Source organism: Colobus angolensis, unplaced genomic scaffold (assembly GCF_000951035.1).
Source record: "Colobus angolensis palliatus isolate OR3802 unplaced genomic scaffold, Cang.pa_1.0 Scaffold59, whole genome shotgun sequence".
NCBI classification, from domain to species: Eukaryota; Metazoa; Chordata; class Mammalia; order Primates; family Cercopithecidae; genus Colobus; species Colobus angolensis.
Genome location: NW_012119487.1, coordinates 10,108,215 through 10,126,310, shown reverse-complemented (window position 1 = coordinate 10,126,310; position 18,096 = coordinate 10,108,215). Strand labels below are relative to the sequence as shown.

General features: G+C 61.4%; 1 protein-coding gene across 1 annotated transcript in view; it reads right to left on the bottom strand.

The window, feature by feature from the left end:
- Positions 1–10,651, bottom strand: part of PKD1 (polycystic kidney disease 1 (autosomal dominant)) — a 36,115-nt gene extending 25,464 nt beyond the window's left edge. The window contains exons 1-12 of the mRNA XM_011962467.1: positions 10,611–10,651; positions 6,084–6,155; positions 5,892–5,963; positions 5,452–5,621; positions 4,569–5,240; positions 4,266–4,449; positions 3,609–3,829; positions 3,318–3,433; positions 2,785–2,911; positions 2,215–2,462; positions 1,013–1,762; positions 2–132 (exon numbers count right to left, since the gene is read on the bottom strand). Of these exons, the coding sequence (XP_011817857.1) occupies positions 2–132; positions 1,013–1,762; positions 2,215–2,462; positions 2,785–2,911; positions 3,318–3,433; positions 3,609–3,829; positions 4,266–4,449; positions 4,569–5,240; positions 5,452–5,621; positions 5,892–5,963; positions 6,084–6,155; positions 10,611–10,651 (2,804 nt within the window). The remainder of the gene's footprint in view (position 1; positions 133–1,012; positions 1,763–2,214; positions 2,463–2,784; positions 2,912–3,317; positions 3,434–3,608; positions 3,830–4,265; positions 4,450–4,568; positions 5,241–5,451; positions 5,622–5,891; positions 5,964–6,083; positions 6,156–10,610) is intronic.
- Between the last annotated feature and the right edge of the window lie 7,445 nt (positions 10,652–18,096).

Below are 18,096 nucleotides of genomic sequence, written 5' to 3'. Positions count from 1 at the left end.
TGAGAGCTTGAAGACCGCTGCGCTCTGATAAATGACATTGAAGACTACGTTCTGGAAGGTCAGGGACTGCTTGTCGTTGATGGTCCACCGGAAGACCACGTCCGAGCCGGCCTCCACCACGGGGCTGTACCTCTGCGGGGGTACTAGTGTCAGCCTGGACTCTGTGGAGGACTGCTCTGCCCTTGGCCTGTCGCCTCCTGGACACACCTCCCATTGGGCTGGAGAGTCCCACACAGGGCACAGAGTGGAGGAGGTGCCCGGGGCTCTGCATGCCATGGGAGCCAAGCCCGGACGGGGGCACTGACTATCCGGCTCTCCAACCAGCCACATTGTACTACTGATGCCTCAACCAATCTGTGCCTCAGTTTCCCCATCTGTAAAGCAGACCTAGTACCAGCTACAAAGAGTCCCCCTCTCTCTGAGTCCTCTCAGACCCTCCTGGGGCTCCTGCCCCACCTCCTCAACCACAGAGCTCGGAGCAGTGAGGGGAGGCACACGGGCCTCAGAGACAGGACCCACATCGGCTGACAGAACCCAGGATAGGCTGCACAGGTCACGCCAGGGCCATCAGAAACGGCCCCTCCCAAGGCCCCTGGAGACAGCGCTGTCCCGCATGTGCCCAGCATGGCAGCACCGCAGGCGGCCTGCAGTTTCCCATCAGAGGTTCAGTCTTCACCTCAAAAGCCACTCGCTTTAGCCAGGCGAGAACACAACAGAGGGTGTGACAGACTCGCAGGGGTTCGCGTGAGGTCGGGGGGCGGAGTTTTAAATTCATTTCGTGAAATGAGACAGTGGAATGTGTTAGCGGAGCCGCTGTGCGAGCTGCGACTTTCCAGGAATTTAGAGCCCACCAGGTAGCCTGAGGAGCCAGCCAGCAGGACCTGCTCAGGGCTGATGTCCCCAGTAACTGGGCTGCCGCTCTCACTGGGAAGCCAGGCGTAGCGCCCTGTGTGGGCACCCTGTCTGCAGGCACCTGCCTGGGGGCTGGTGGCAGAGCCTCAGCCGTACTCACCACTAGGACTCCCTGCAGCACACGAGCCTCAGGGCTGGGCGTGGCACGGAGGCCACAGATGGGCTCCTCCGCCGTCACCCGCAGGCTGAGGTTGGCCCGGCTGGCGCTGTTTTCTGCCACAACCTCCACCACGTGCTCCCCCTCACTGAGCCACGGCAGTGCTACCACTGAGAACTGGGTATCGTTGGTCTCCCAGGGGCAGCCAGGCAGGAGGGTGGCCACCAGGGCAGGGCAGGCAGCCTCAAAGCGGGCGCTGACATTGCCCCCAGGCCAGTGAGCCATGGCCGTGGCGTTGGCACCAGAGTCCACCTGGAGCACCAAGGCTGAGCCATTGGTGGGCACGTAGAGGTGGCCATTGCGGGGGGCAGGGTAGATGACCCGCAGCCCAGCCACTGGGGAGACCACGTTGAAGCTGCAGGACAGGTTATGCCTGGACACGCCATTGCCCACCTCTGCCCGGACCTCATAGCGCCCAGGCAGCCGCAGCCCAGCGTTGGGCCTCAGGCCCAGCAGCACGGTGAGTTGTTCCGTGGCTGCCAGCAGCCGCAGGGCACAGGCAGGGCAGGCCCGAGTGCCCTCCAGCTGGGCTGGCAAGTGGGGCAGCCAGGCCGAGGCATTGGCAGAGAGGTACAGGGCTTGGGGGTGGCCGGGAGCCGGCGAGCAGTGCAGGAGGGCGCCAGGGCCAGCGTCGTGCTGCAAGCCAACGAGGTCACCAGGGAGCATGAGGACATCCTGGCCATGGAGGGTGACCTGTGGCAAGGGAGGCAGGGCTGCATCATGTCCTCATGGTCATGGCCCGTGGACCCCTGCACGAGGGAGGAGGGTGGACAGGAAGGGCTCCCCACTTCGTCAGCCAGGCCTCAGGGAACTTCCCCACGGTGCTCATGACAGGGACAAGCAGGACAGTTGCGGACAGGGGGACACCCGGGGAGAGGACACAGGCCGAGATCTGGCAGGCAGGAAGGAGCAGCTGTGCCAGGAGAGGGGACGAGGAGGCACAGCACGTGCCGAGAGCCCAGGATAGAGCTTCTCCCATTGGGAGAGGAGCAAGGGCACTGCAGAGGTCAGAGGTTGGAGGTGGCAGGGACATGGGAGTGGCCTGCAGGCTGGGTGTGTCTGGTGAGCAGACCCAGACCTTGGGCAGCAGACAGGAAGGTGGCCTGAGGAGATGCAGGGGACAGACTAAGGTCAGGGCCACACACCGAGTACTGCGCGGGGGGCCCCGCAGGAACGGAGAAGAGGAACTCTCTCCATAGAGCATAGAGGGCCCCAGGTAGCCCCGGCCCTGACGTGCAGCCATTGGCACCGGCCTGGGGGTGGCAGGAGGCGTCCAGCGGCACGCAGACATTGGCTGCAGGGCACCAGCGTCCCCCCGGCATGCACTCGGGGACCAGCTGGGTCCTGTTGTCTGGGGACCTGCTCTCAGGCTCGCTGCCGTTCTCCAGGGTCCCTGCGAGGAGGGGAGGGTGTTGGGGCCCTGATTCGCCCACAGGCCACCAAGACGCCCACCTGCCTGCACTGGCAAGCCTGGCTTTGCTGTGAGAACAGGTCTCCCCGCCTGGGCAGCACTCCCAGCCCAGTGCTGCGTCCCTGCCTCCAGCCAGCTGACTGACCCAGGCTGGCCCCCAGGCAGGCCCGACCCGATCCATCCCAGGGACACCTGGAGCGAGCTGGTGTCTCTGGAACCCCAGCTCTGTCCACCAGAGACAGGTGACCGCTCTGGTGGCCACGGGACAGGCAGACGTGAGAGCTCAAAGAGGCCAGAGACCCACCTGCTGCGCTGAGGAGCCGGTACACCTGCAGTCGCAGCTGGGCAGGCCGCCGGAGCTCCTGGGTCCCAAATTCGGCTGTGGTGAGGAAGGCTTCATGGCTCAGACTCAGGCCCGGGAATACCATGACCTGGAGGGTAGGGGGCCGCCTCAGCTCCGCAAACTCCACCCCAGCCTGAAGCCCAGACTCCCCCGACCCAAACTTCCCTAGAAAGAGGGGAAGGAAGGGAAGTGAGCCATCAGACCCCCACAGGCCATGCTCCTGTCGCTCACGAAGAAGACTCCGATGGAAACTGTCCATGGGCAGCAGGACCCCTGACCTGCCTTTCAGGAATAACTTGCAAACACTCAGAAAAAAGGCCTGGGGGTAACGTGAGTCTTTCGTCTCTGCACTCTGGGTTTTCCCAACCATCTTCACTAGGCACAAGCAGCATTAAGGACACCAAGTTTTTCAGTGAGGCCCACAGTGGGCAGGGTAGGTAGGGCCTCCAAGGGCAAGCAGGAGAGTGGGTTCTAGAATGCGGAGGGCCAACTACCTCCACGGGCTCGTGCGGGGCTGAGAGGCCATCCTGCGGTGCCAGAGGCGTCAGGGGTCCCTGCAGATCCCCAATGGGTGCTCCCATGAGGAGGTTCTCGGCATCCTGCACTGGGCCTGGGGTGGTGAGTGCACAATGAGGTGCCAGGCCAGGGCCCACGACACCAGGGCCAACAGACTGGGGACCGAGCAGCCCGAGAGCCCCCACCAGCTCCTCCACCTCCACCGCGGGCCCTCAGCAGACCCCTAACCATAGCCAGTGTCTCAGGACCCCCGCCTGGCCCCTGCACACCTCCAGGCCGCAGTTCGCAGACGTAGCTGTGTGGCGCTGAGCACAGGTCGGTGTTGCACCAGCCGGTAGGCCCGAGCCGGACGCAGTGCTCAGCTGTGGCTGGGTGTGGCTCCCCGGGCAGCCAGTTCTGGCAGCTCTCCAGGCTGAAGGCCTCGCCCTGCGGCGCCAGGCCCGCCTCCGCCCCCTGCACCGTCGAGAAGCCGATCCACACGTCCAGGCTCCTGTGGGTGGGTATGGGATGGCAGGGGGCTCAGGGCACTCCTGCATCCTCCTACCCTCACAGTAGCCCGTCCAGAGCCTCATCACTGTCCCCCTTTCCAGATGGGGAATCTGAGGCCCAGAGCCTAGAGAGCAAGGCCCACCAGCCCAGGCTCAGAGTAGCACCCACCCACAGGGCCTGTGGGCACCGGCAGGGATCTCCATGCAGGCCACCTCCCATATGGCGTGCCCCAGGAGTGTCCAGAGGCTGCCCCCAGCTCACGTCTGCCTCTGTATCTGCAGGGCTGACAGGAATGGCCCTGCCGGCCAGCGCCATCTCCTCACCAGGGCTGGCCCAGCTCCCGTCTCTCTCCACCTGAGCCTCCCCAGCCGCGGGCTCTGCCCCAGTGTTTTTGAGATCCCCCAACCTCTGGCCCCTCGGGGGCTGGGGGCAGGCACCTGGTGACCCGGGAGACCAGGAAGCGCTGCACGGCGGGACTGTCCACCATGGCCAGGGCGGCCCCAGCCCAGGCCCGGCACTGCTCTTGTGCCTGCAGCCAGGCTGCCTTCTCCACCACCAGGCGGTAGCAGTGCCCGTTGCCAGGGAAGATCTCCGTGTCCGAGGGGCAGAGCGGGTGCACCACTGGAGACCGGTGGGAATGAGGGTGTCAACGGTCAGTGTGGGCCTAAGATGGGGGTACCAGGCTCAGCCCCACCCAGACGGCCCTGGGGAGGAAGAGGAGGTGGGCAGGAGGCACTCACCTCGGGCCAGCTCCTCGCCCAGGGCCACGATGCTGTAGGCGGCCTCTAGGCCTGAACCACCACGGTTCTGGATGCTGAGTTTGAGGCTCTCGTCACTCTGCACCGAGGACGGGCACACGAGCTCCAGGGCAGCAGGTGCCGCTTCCACCTGCACGTTTGTCCCCAGCAGGGCTGAGCCGACCCCCACGGCCACCACAGCCGTCACATGATAGCGCCCAGGCAGCACATAGCGGTGCGAGGCAGCCGGGCCAGCGGCATCCACCTCGGGGGAGCCATCTCCGAAGTTCCAGCGTGTGGCAGTGACAGGGAGCGGGGCAGCGATGTGGAAGGCTGCTAGCTGGCCAGAGGCCAGGGGTCCATGGGGCCCCACCAGGGCAGCCCCTGGGGAGGCAGGGAAGACATGCTGGAGGAGGGTTGGGCCCCCACAGTCGGGCGCAGGAGGCGGCAGGGGGCCAGAGCAGAAGGACAGGCAGGCGAAGGAGGCACTGGAGGGCTGGGCTGCCCCACACAGGCACCAGCCCTGCTCCGAGAGGGCCGCAAGGTCCCCGCCAGTGGAGAAGCAGAAAGCGCTGCAGGCCTCTGGCTGAAGCAGGCCTTCGTGGGCAGCTGAAAAGGCCACTGCTGCCACAGTGCCTGAGCTGTTGTCAGGGAGGCAGGCCACATACTCCTCACCTAGAAGAGGCAGCCATAGACCCTGGGTTCCCCTCCTCCTGGCTCCACCCCATGCCCCCCATCCACCCGCCATACTCACAGGCTCCCATGCTGCTCTCTTGGCCCAGAGGCCCTCCCTAGAGAGGCCTTCCTGAGTCCTCCCAGGTGTCTGCAGGGCCCAGGTCCCACCTGGTTGGCAGGGACAGAGCTGGCCCCACCCACTGGCACTCACCACAGCCACTGTCCAGCAAGGGGATGCCGAGCAGAGGCTGGCCAGCCAGGGAGCCAGGCCCAGCGCACGTGGCCGCCTCGGGCTGCACCACCCGCACTTGCTGCTCCTCTGCCCATCGCGGCAGCCACGCCAGGCCACAGTCACACTCAAACGGGTTCCCACTCAGGTTTCTGCAAGGCAGGGGCAGGAGGTGGGGACCAGGTCTCGTGGGAAGGGTCTACGCCAGCCCCTCACCGGCAACCAGGCCCTGGAGCCACCCTGACAGCACCGCCTCCCCTGCCCCAACCAAGCCGGCCCTGGGGGGCTCCAAGCAGGCAGTGAACTGCCCCCAGGATCTGGTCTCAAGCCTGGAATGGGACACAGACCAACTGGGAGGGCAGAAGGGATGCTGGGGGCCTGGGGTCCAGCCACTGACACCCACCCAAAGAACCACAACTTACATTTCACTTAAATTAAATAAATTAGCAAATATTCCTTCTTCTAGCGTAGAAATCTTGTTGTTGCTTATATCCCTGGAAGAGAGGGGGATTCGGCAAAGCTGATGGAAGCCCCCACAGCCGAGCAGCAAGAGGCGGTGCCGCCGGCCCATCTGGAATGAGCCCTGCATGCTGGCGCGGCTGGGGGACACTCACAGCTCTGACAGTGCCGAGAGGTTCGCCAGGAGCCCGACGTCCAGCGCCCGGAGCAAGTTGTGGGAGACGTCTCTGAGGAGTAAGTGGCAGTGGGTCAGGGCCAGGGCCCCTAGTAGGCCCGGAGGCCATCCCTGGGCCCACCCCACACATTTTCAGCATCCCCAAGCTATGGCCTCCCACTCTTGAGCTCCCCACTCCCAGAGGTCAGGAGGTCCTCCCGATGGAAGACCCAAATGAACGCTCATCTGGGGAAACCAAGCCAGGAGAGGCCTGGGGGCCCCAGCCGTCTGTACCCATCTCAGCCCTCTGCCGAGTGCCACACAGACCTGTCCACCCAGGGCCAGGATGGGCACGGACCCCCAACCCATCCCATGCAGGGTCAAGGTCCCCCAGTTTCCTGTCCAGTCGCCCCTGAGTGCCAAAGTCCCCCGTCCCCTGTCCACAGTGCCCCCCAGAGCCAAGGCTTCCCAACCCTGTCCACAGCCCCCACACAGACCCGAGGGCCCCCCCATCTCCTGCTCCTAACCCAGCAGGGTGGTCCCACTGTGGGACCACAACCAGGTATGAATGTGTGAGAAGCAGGATCACTACCAGGCTACCAGGGAGCACAGGGGAGCAGGCGCCATCTTGAGGCATAAACCCAGGAGAAATGAGACATCCAAGACGGCTGGGCACGGGGGCGCAGGCTGGTAACCCGGCACCGTGGGAGCTGAGACGGGAGGATCGCTTGGGCCCAGGATTTAGAAACTACCCTGGGCAACACAGTGAGACCCCATATCTACAAAAAATATGTATGAGCCAGGCATGGTGGCATGCGCCTGGGGCCCCAAGCACTCGGGAGGCGGAGGCGAGACAAATCACTTGAGCCCAGAGAGGTCAAGGCTGCAGTGAGCTGAGATCGCATCACTGTACCACAGCCTGGGTGAAAGGGCGAGACTCTACCTCAAAAATAAATAAATAATAAATAAATAAAACATCAAAGACCAGTAGACCTAACTCCATCTAAAATACACAACTTCTACACAAAATATAAATAGAATCAGAAAACAAACTACAAGTTGAGAAAAGCACTAACAACTTAGATGACATATTGAAGGCCAAAAATACTCTCCCGACACAGCTAAGAACGAAAAAGTCAACTATTCCAGTTAAAAAGAAGAAAAGGAATTTGGGTGTGGTGGCTTATGTCTGTAATCCCACTGCTTTGGGAGGCAGAGCAGGGAGGACTGCTTGAGGCCAGGAGTTTGACACCAGGCTGGGCAGCATAGCAAGACCCCCATCTCTACAACAAAAAAAAAAGAATCAGCCACGCATGGTGGTGTGTAGTTGTAGTTCCAACTACTCAGGGGGCTGAGGCAGGAGGATTGCTTGAGCCAGGGAGGTCGAGGCTGCAGTGAGCTCTGACTGTGCCACTGCAGTCCAGTCTGGGCAACAGAGCAAGACCCGGTCTTGAAAGAGAAAGAAAGAAAAGAAAGAGGTTGGGCACGGCGGCTCACGCCTGTAATCCCGGCACTTTGGGAGGCTGAGGTGGGTGGATCACGAGATAGAGAGATCGAGACCATTCTGGCCAACAGGGTGAAACTCCATCTCTACTAAAAATACAAAAATTAGCCAGCCGTGGTGGCGGGGACCTGTAGTCCCAGCCACTTGGGAGGCTGAAGCAGGAGAATCACATGAACCCCAGAGGCAGAGCTTGCAGTGAGCCAAGATCACACCACTGCACTCCAGCCTGGGCGACAGAGCGAGACTCCATCTCAAAAAAAAAACAGAAAAGAAAACAAGAAAAGAAAGGAAAGAAAGGGAGGAGAGAGAGAGAAGAGAAGGAGGAGGAGAAGGGGAAGGGGAAGGGGAAGGGACCGGATGCAGTGGCTCCTGCCTGTAATCCCAGCACTTTGGGAGGCTGAATCACGAGATCAAGAGATCAAGACCACCTTGGCCAAAAGGGTGAAACCCCGTCTCTACTAAAAATACAAAAATTAGATGGGCGTGGTGGTGGGCGCCTGTAGTCCCAGCCACTCGGGAGGCTGAGGCAGGAGAATCACGTGAACCCGGAAGGCCGAGGTTGCAGTGAGCTGAGATCCGGCCACTGCACTCCAGCCTGGGCAACAGAGACAGACTCCGTCTCAAAAAAAAAAAAAGAAAAGAAAACAAGAAAAGAAAGGAAAGAAATGGAGGACAGAGAGAGAGAAGAGAAGGAAAAGGGGAAGGGGAAGGAGCCAAGGTGCAGTGGCTCCCACCCATAATCCCAGCACTTTGGGAGGCTAAGGAAGGCGGATCACCTGAGGTCAGGAGTTCAAGACCAGACTGACCAACATGGAGACACCCCATCTTTACTAAAAATACAGAATTAGCTGGGTGTGGTGGTGGGCACCTGTAATCCCAGCTACTCGGGAGGCTGAGGCAGGAGAATCACTTGAACCCAGGAGGCGGAGGTTGCAGTGAGCTGAGATTGCGCCACTGCACTCCAGCACTCCATCCTGAGCAACAAGAGTGAAGCTCCATCTCAAAAAAAAAAGAAAAAGAAAAAGGGAGGGAGGGACAGAGGAAAAAAAGGAAAACTCAAAAAAAAAAAAAAAACACACCAGGCAATTAAAAGAAGCACAATTGGTCACAGCTGTGGGAAAGACAGTCCATGTCAGTAGTCAGCGGAGAAAAGGCAACAGAAACCACAGGGCGGCAGCATGTCTCTTTTCAGAGCTGCCTGAGTTACAAACCAGGTCCTGGTGCTGGTGACAAGGAGGTGAGAAGCCAGAGAGCTGGGGCAAACTGAGAACTCCATGTTCGGCCTCAGGCACCTGCGGGGTCACCATGTTGCCCACCCTGGGTGGCCCTTCTGGTCCCACGCACTCCCAGTAGTGCTCCTGGCACAGGGACTGTGGCTCCCTCCCCAGCTCTGCACGCCACCCCCCTGCTCCCCAGGCCCCCGAGGCCTAGCCGCCTGCCATGGGCCTCTACTTCCCCAGGTGTCACCCTCCCCACACGTGACCCAGCAGTGTGCCTCCGCCCAGACCTGCTCTTCCCAGCAATGACCACCTGGCAGCCAGGCCTAAGGTAGGGCAGCCTCCATTCCTGAGCGCCCGCCCGGCCCCTGCCAGCCTCCAGCCCTGCTTATCGGAGCTCCACTCCCACAGCAGCCTACCCTGGCGCAGGAGAGATGCACACACAGGCTGCCCAGTGGGACCCGGGGCCGGGGCAGGGGCTTCAGAGGGGAACCAACAAAGAGGACCAGAAGCCACCCCAGCTGAGGGGGACAGAGCAGACGAGGCCTTCTCCATGCCAGGAAGCAGCACCAGCCACTGACAGTGGAGCTGGGCCCTGACCCGGGCTGGGTGCCCAGATAGACGAGGTGCTGGGCACCCGGCTCCCGGAGCTTCTCATTCCATCTGCGGATGGGGGGCATGCTTGGGGGTGCAGCTCCCTTCCCCCACGGGCTGTGGGACACTCAGAGAGCCTGTGCCAGTGCCCTGGACTCCAGGAGGGGAGAGGATCTGGGGGCCAGGCACACAGGGAACGGCCCCTCTGGCAGGGCCACCGCTTCCCCTCTAACTGAACTCAGCTTCTCTGCCGCCCCCTCCTCTACACCAAGGTAGGGACATGGGCTGAGGTGCTCCCCACTGCCCGTAAGGATGGGGGGCCCCACAGCCGCACTGCTGGGTGTCCACAGCATCCCACTGTGGGATGGGACAGGCCGGCGACTGGAAGACCAGCAAGAGGCCATTCTCGAGACAGGGTGAGGCAGCCGGACTCCCACTCACTGCCCAAGCACCATGCCCGAGGGGGGACACTGTGCCATGAGGAACGGCAGTTAGACCTGAGGAGGGACTTTCCAGTGGCTGCAGCAGCAGCAGAACCAACGCTTCAGGGAGAAATGAGGCAGCGGGACCTGAGGAGCAGCAGCTCTAGGGGGCGAGGGGTGCCGCAGAGGCCATGGTAAACACAGGCAGGCCCCCTGGAAGGGACACAGCTGTGAAACAGCCCCAGGGAGGGGGCACAGGCTCTCACACCGGCCCCTAGGCATGGGGAGCAGCTCCCACAAAGGCCACAGGAGGAAGGAAAGAAGAAAAAGCCTGAAAATGTTTGGCCACATCCCATTTTCTGGAAAATCCATCAAGAATGGCTGCTGCTGGGAGCTGACAAGCCAGGGCAGGCGTGGGGGCAGGTCAGCCAAGGACCCCAGAGCCCACCCGCTCCCCGCCCACCCCACTGCAGACTAGGCCTGGGGTGCCATGGACACTTCTTCCACGCCAGCAGGCAGCCTTGCCTGTCACGGGTGCTGGCCATGCACTCCCTGCACGCCAGGCTCTGGGCTGGCTCCTTCTCCCGGCCCTCACCCCGGCCCCGGGCAAGGCCCTGGGGACCCCGCTCAGCCGAGCTCCCAGGGCCCAGGACAGTGGAACCAAGCTGGGGCCCAGACAGGAGCCAGGTGCAGCCCCCCAGGGTGTGGAAGCATCTGCCCTGGGAAGGACTCAGGTATGGGCTTCAGGAACAGGGAAGGGCACAGGGGACCCTGTGGAGTCCTCAACCCACTTGCTCCCGTACTTTTCCACGTCTCCATCTGCTTTTGCCATCGCCGTTCTGGGGGAATGCCAAGGCCTAGCCAGGCGGCCTCGCGCCAGCCCCCCCACCCCGCCCCTCAGGCTTCCTCTGCACCCGCCAGGTGACATCATCACTACTGTCTGATGCCCTGCCCCCACATTCTGGTTCCCTGCAAGGATGGGGGACACAGTAGGGCCCAGACATCTGGCAGCAGGACCACCAGGCGGCCCTAAGCCCAGGCAAGAGCACAGAGTGGAGTGCAGGGTCCTCTGGAGTCCCAAGGCCTTGTTGCCCCACATACCCCTCGCCCCAGTTCCCGCTGTTAGCTGGAAGGGTGGGAGCCAGGTGCACAGGGACGGCCTGATGGGTGCCCGAGGGCCAGGATGTGCTCCCAGGTAAGCTGAGACCAGGCTTGCTGGGAGGAGTGCACCCCCACGGCGGGCAGGACGGTGCCCCAGCCCCGGGACACGAGGGGCCCCCAGCGCTGAGTGTCTGATCTGGAAGGCAGAAGGAGTTAGGACCATCCTAGTGTAGGACCCAGCAGACTCCTTAGCGGCTGCTGGGGCACCGTTAGGTGGAGAAGGAAGTCCCAGGTGGCCACAGCGGGGGCTTCACCCCTTCCCAGCACCATCCCGGAACAGGAGCAGGAACAGCAGGGGATGTGGCCAGGCCTGGAGACTGCCCCTCCACACCCCTGTCGCAGGTGGGGCCACGTCCCAGGGCTGTGGGCAGCGGGGCCGGCCTGCCAGCCCAAGGTAGGTGACACGTGTCTCATGCTGCGGCGGGTCTGCCCGCCACCTGGGCGTGTGAGCCCCAGGTCAGGCCCCCTGGCCCTGGAGTGTGGGCCCCTCAGGGATGTTCCCAGCCAGGCGCTGGCTCTCCTGCCTTCCCCTGGGCTCTGTCCACAGCTGGCATGAGGGTGGGTGAAGCCTGAGGCTGGCAGGGCCAGGAAGTCTTGGGGCTGGGCCTTCTGCCCCGCAGGCGCTCCTGGGCAGGGGGAGCCACGGTCGGGGCTCGCGACAGAGGGGCTGAGAACTCCCCTGGGTGTGGGGCAGCCCCCAGGGCCCTCCCAATCCACAGCAGAGGGAATGGCCCCGGACAAATTGGACCCGCCTCAGAGCCCCACACTCAGAGCTGACTGCCCCAGGTGCCCACTCCCCAGACCAGATGCTGAGTGGGGTCTGGGGGCCAGAGCCCCCAAAGAAACATCTGCACATTCCAGACGCGTGTGGTCAGCAGCAGGCCTGCGCCAGGACCGGCACCCCCGCCCGCGCTGGCTGCCTCACTGGAAACTGGGCTGGGGGGACCGGCTCGGAGGGGCCTGTGGAGCTTATGTAACCGCTCCTCCCTCGGCAGGGGCAGGACGGGACACCAGACCCAGGGAGGCCCCACGCCCCCTGCCAGGCCCCATCCTCTCCTGGAGGAGACGGTTCCCCTCAGCCCAGCAAGGGGACCCTCAGGCCCATCCCTCCCTAGAGCAGGCCCAGGGTGAGGAAAGGGGCCGCAGAGTGGGCGCTGGAGAGGACAGGGGACAGGCAGCAGTGCCACCCCCACTGCGGCCCCTTCCTCGCTGGGCCAGGCGAGCCATGACCTCATCTGTTTCCCTCTGTGCTGTGCTCCTTTCTATTTAAGGAGAGTGAGGCGGTTTCCAGGGCCGGAAATGATCCTGTTTAAATTAACGGGCTGCAGTTTGGGACGGCGCTCCTCTGAAGGAAAACAGTGCAGCCCCAGGCTGGGCAGACGGCTGCTGGCTCCGCCTACCACTTCCATGGGGAGGGCCAGGGAGGCCAGCCGCAACTCCGGCCCCACGAGGGATGGGGGTTGCAGCCTCTGGATAGAGGACAAGGCTGCCAGGGCCCAAACAACAGAGCCCTGCATAAGGGTCTCTGGGTCCTGGTCCCGGGGTGTGAGACTAGCTGGGGAGCCCCAGCCTCAGTGGCATTCTGTCCTTACAGATCCCTCCCACGGCTGAACTCTTCCCAGGATGAGACGCTGGGGGTGACATGGGCAGCCTCAGGTCCTCCCGGGACCCACAGGCAGGCACAGAGATGGAGACTCCGGCCTCGGAGCCCGAACGAGGGAGATGAGAAAGGGGAGTCTGTGATGTCCTTGCCTACACAAATGGAAAGACACAGTCAGCTCAGAAAGGGCCGTTCGGAGGCGAGCCCACCTGTGGGGTGTGGGAAGGAGGGTGCTTCATATACATGTCCACTGCCACTGGGGTCAGGGCCACCCTTCCAGGTCAAGGGGAGAATGAGGACCAGCTCCTGGTGCCCCTGCTTGCAGGGAACGCCTGCAAGCTCCTTGCAACACGGAGCCAGGCGCTGCGACCCCCTCGCGTCCCTCTCCACTCCGACCCATCACAGCCGGCGTGGGCAGGTGCTCTCTCGCCCTATGCTCCTGATGAGTACACTGAGGCTCCAGGGGGCCCCCTCCCTCCACACCACCCCCAAAACACCTCCCCAGGCAGCCAGCAGGGTCCAGTGTGTCAATGGAGGAAGCCAAGGCAGGAAGAGGGTGGGGGGGGGGGAAGTGAACTGGCGCAGCAGTGCCCTGGAGATAGCAGCAGCACAGATCCGGCCGGGCAGCTGGAATCCCATCACCCACTCGGCTGTGGGCACAGCCAATGATGGCATGAGCCAGCCTGAGGCCAGAGCCACGATGCACAGTGGATGGGCTCAGGACCCAGAGCCCCTGTACTCCCACAACTGTGATGTTCCCTGGGCAAGGGCTTGCCCCAGCACTGGCCTCATTCCTGCCTCAACCAGAAGGAAGAACTGGCTTCCGCCCCTGCCTGGACACAAAGCCCTTTCCGAGGTGGCCTCACAGGACCCTGCCTGTCTTCAGATCATGGAGCTGCTAAGGTTAGGAACGCCAGCTGGGCCAGGGCTGGGCCTTGGGAGGACCCTGCCCACCTCAGCCCCAGATGCAGCCCTTCTCCTGCCACCGGTGCCTGGGCACCCCGGCCCCTCGGTGAGGACAGCTGCCAAGCCATGAAGAGCGAGGTGTTCTGGGAAAGGGCGTGAGCTGCATTTTCCAGCTGCACTCACTCTGCAGGGGAACTGTGTGGCGCCCCCGCCGCTGTGCCTGCCCGCAGACGTGCCCGGCCTCAGCCAGCTGGAGCGCAGGCAGCAGAGCGCGGGCCAGGCCCAGACAGCAGCGGGATGTTTTCATCCCAGGGCGCTTGGTGGGCTGGGCTCCACAGCCACTGCAGAGCTCCAAAAAAGAACACGTGTGTCTCCCTCCAAAGTGTCTTCCTCACTGGAGAGCAGATCCTAGGCAGAGTCTCCCCTGAGCTGGGGGAGAGGCACCCCAAGGTCCGGGAGCGAGGGCAGTGGCAGAGCCACCCCATACCCTAGGGGACCCAGGGAGGGGCTTGCAGATGCGGGACCCACATTTGGCAGCAGTGCCAGGCCACTGTCACAAGACAGTGGCCAGCGCATCAACCGCTCGTGGGCCAGGATGGCAGAAGAGATCCACGGAGGCGGCTCCAGCAGGAGGCTGGAGACGCCCTGGCCTCAGAAGAGCCCACAGAAAGCCAGGAAGGGAGATGTCAGGGCTCAGGCTTGGCACAACCTCCCCAAAGCTCCCAAAGGCCCTCGGTGCCCACCAGTGACAGCACGCACCGCCACTGCCTAACAGCAAGGCTGCAGCAGGGTCCGCACGTCAGAGCAGGCACTGAACAGAACTCAGGCAGTGCTGCACGCCAGTTTAGGTCAAAAGAACAAAAGGAGCGAAGACGGCGCTCACAGTTCTGCCAACACTTCCCAGCTCCCCATGTCTCACACACACTAGAACGCGTCAGAAGGCACCAATGCACGAACACTCAGGTGCAGGCACAAGCAGGAGTGGGCCAGGTCTTGTGAACCCCCACAGCCACGCGGCCCTGCGCTGAAGGCACCGAGGGGATGCTGAGGGGTCCATAGAAGTCCACCCATCCAGGCTGCTCTGGCTCCCATTGCCCAGTATCCAGTCTGAGCACGGCACAGTACCTGGCTCTGGGTGCCCCTCACCCTCAGGCTGTTACACTCTGCTCTGTGGCAGGGCAGGTCTCACAGTGCATGCAGGACAGGGGAATGGGCCCCCAGAACCCCCGAGGGGACCGATGGAGCTACTTGAATAAGTTATGATTGTCAGGGCCACCTGTGGCTGAACCAGGTCACTGCTACACTGCTACACTGCTCCACAGGGAGCATCTAATCATGGAGCCCACTTTACAGGTGAAGAAACTGAGGCTCAGACATTGGACCAAGGTCACACCGGAAATGGAGGCGCTGGGATGTGAACCCAGGTCTGACTCCAGGGCCCAAATTCCCTACACCTGGGTTCCCAGCCTCCTTCCTGAAGCTGAACAGGAAACCAGAGGGAAGGGACACAGCAGGGATGAGCCCGGGAGGGACAGGTGGGAGGGGCTGGCAGCACCCAAACAGCTAGACCTGGGCGCAGAGCCCCTCAGCCCCTCGGGGAGTCCAAGCACATCCTAGCCCCACTCGGAAGCGCCACTGCCACCTCTGTCTATAAACCAGGGCACTGGTGTGGGCCCCACACACCCTGTGTGGCTCCAGGGGTCTGCCCCAGAGCATGCTGATGAAATCATCTCCACCACGGCTTCTCAGAGCCTCAATTTCCTGGTCTGTAAAATGGGACCAGGAGTGGCTCCAACCCTGCATCACCGTGATGAGGAATGGAGAGACAAGAAAACAGAGGGCTCAGCGTAGGACCCGGCATGGCCACCGCGGGGGAGCAGGTGCAGGCTTTTCCCAGACCTTTCCTTTTTGAGATGAAGTTTTGCTCTATCTCCCAAGCTGGAGTGTGTGGTGCGATCTTGCCTCACTGCAACCTCTGCCTCCCGGGTTCAAGTGATTCTCCTGCCTCAGTCCCCAAAGTAGCTGGGACTACAGGCATGCACCACCATGCCTGGCTTCTTTTTTTTTTTGAGATGGAGTCTCGCTCTGTTGACCAAACTAGAGGGCAGTGGTATAACACTAGCTGACTGCAAGCTCGCCCTCCCAGGTTCAAGGGAGTCTCCTGCCTCAGCCTCCTGAGTAGCTGGAATTACAGGCATGTGCCACCACACCCGGCCAAATTTTTGTATTTTTAGTAGAGAAGGGGTTTCACCATGTTGGTCAGGCTGGTCTCGAACTCCTGACCTTGTGATCCACCCACCTTGGCCTCCCAAAGTGCTGGGATTACAGGTGTGAGCCATCGCGCCCAGTCTGTTTTTTGTTTTTTTTTTTTAAGACAGTGTTTCCTGTGACCCAGGCTGGAGTGCAGTGGCACAATCACGGCTAACTAGTTTCAACCTCACAGACTCAGGGAATTCTCCCTCAGCCTCCCAACTAGCTAGGACTACAGGTGCCACCACTAATATCTATTTGTTGGTCTTCCTATGTTGCCCAGGCTGGCCTCAAACTCCTGGCCTCTAGCAATCTGCCCTCCTGAAGTGCTGGATTACAGGCGTGAGCACCCACGCCCAGCCGGCCAGTGGTTTCGATTTGTGTTTCCCTCATGACTAATGAGGTTGACCATCTTCTCACGCGGGGTTGGCCATCTGTGAGTCTTCTCTGGAGAAATCTCTGTTCGGATCCTGTGTGTGTGTTTTTTTGTTTTTTTTTTTTTGAAACAGACTGTTGCTCTGTGACCCAGCCTGGAGTGCAGTGGTGTGATCACAGCTCACTGCAGCCTTGACCTCCTCAGCTCAAGTGATCCTGCCATCTCAGTCTCCTAAGTAGCTGGAACCACAGATGCCTGGCATGTTCTTTTACTTTTTAGAGACCGGGGTCTCACCCTGTTGCCCAGGCTGGTCTCAAACTCCCGGGGTCAAGCGATTCATCCACCCTGACCTCACAAACTGCTGGGATTCTAGGTGCGAGTGGCCCCTTGCCGATGTTTAAATCCAGATGTGAGTGGCCCCTTGCTGATGTTTAAATCCAGGTGTGAGTGGCCCCTTGCTGATGTTTAAATGGGGTCCCTGTCTGTTGCTGAGTCACAGTGTTCCCTGGATGATCTGGATGCAAAGCCGATACTGGATGGATGACCTGCAGATGCTCTCTGTCTCCACAGTTGCCTCTGCAGCAGGAGCTCGGGTGCTCCAGGTTCATCTGCCCACATTCCCAACTGCTGCAGACACAATCAAAGTCTCCCCAACTCCTCCACAGCCCCTGCCGGCAATCGCATACAGGAGTGAGTGTGATTTCTTGTCTACATTTTTGTCCACAAGTTTGGCGAGTTTGCATTTGTGTCTAATAAAGAAACTACCGTTTCCCACGCATGCATGTTCTGAACGCCCGAGTGCAGGAGCCACATGGGACCCAGCTCAGGGACCACAGGAGAGGCCAGCTGGGACATGCAGGATGCAAGTCCTCCCCACCACCTGCGCTCGGCTGCCAGGGCTCTTCCTAGAAGATACGGGCCTCTCCTAGGCTCTCCCGACAGAGGCCCTGCCCCTGCCCCCCAGTCACCTTGCCCTTTGGGGACTCTCTCTGGGCCAGAGAGAGCTTTGAAACCTAGCTTCAGTGTCACCTGCACTGGGGGTCCTTCCAGGCCAGCCCCCTCCCCATAATCTATCTCTATCCTTGGAGAATTATTTGCGTGTTGCTTGAACGCGGGCTCCAGTGATAACAGAGCCCTCAAGGGTGGCCCTCCTTCTGGTAAGGGCTCATGGAGGCCTTGGTGACAATCCCTAGTCTTCACTCTCAGGATTCAGGGACCAGAAATAGGAGCCGGGGGCCCTTCCGTGGCCTTGCCAGCCCCCAAGGCAGCCGTGCCCGTGGCAGCTGCGCTCTAAGGCATCAGGCCAGGGGTCGCTCCAGAATGCCTGTCTTCCCCGACACCAATCCCAGGCAAGGACCCCGGGGGCTGTGCCTCCCACCCCTATACTCCCCGACACTCTCCTGTCATTCAGGGATGCAGGTGGGAAAGGGCAAGGCCCTGGGTGCTCCAATATTTTACATCAGTGAACCAAGCACCTACCAAGTCCCTCATATGTGCCCAGTCCTGGACCCCAGCATTAGCGAGACAGCAGCAGACCCAGGTGACCCCCAGCCAGGGTGAGTGGCACCCTGCACTAGGAAGTGGTCTTTAGAGCAGGCGGCCCTGAGCCAATGACATCTACACCTAGGGCAGTGCCAGCCAGGACAACCTCTGGGACAATGGGATATCCGCTCCAATAACCAATTTACAAGAAACACAAAGGACACACGCACAGTACCACGGAGGTGACACCACGGAAGTGGCACCCCCAAGACACAGTGGGAAATCCAGGCTGCACGAGTCAAGTTTCTTCAGCAAATTGCACAAGGAGAAAGAGAGGAAGGGAAGCTCCTAGACATCATCGGACATTTAAAAGACAGGCAGTGGCTCATGCTTGTAATCGCAGCACTTTGGGAGGCCGAGGCGGGCGGTTCATGAGGTCAGGTGATCAAGACCATCTTGGCTAACATGGTGAAACCCCGTCTCTACTAAAACTACAAAAAAT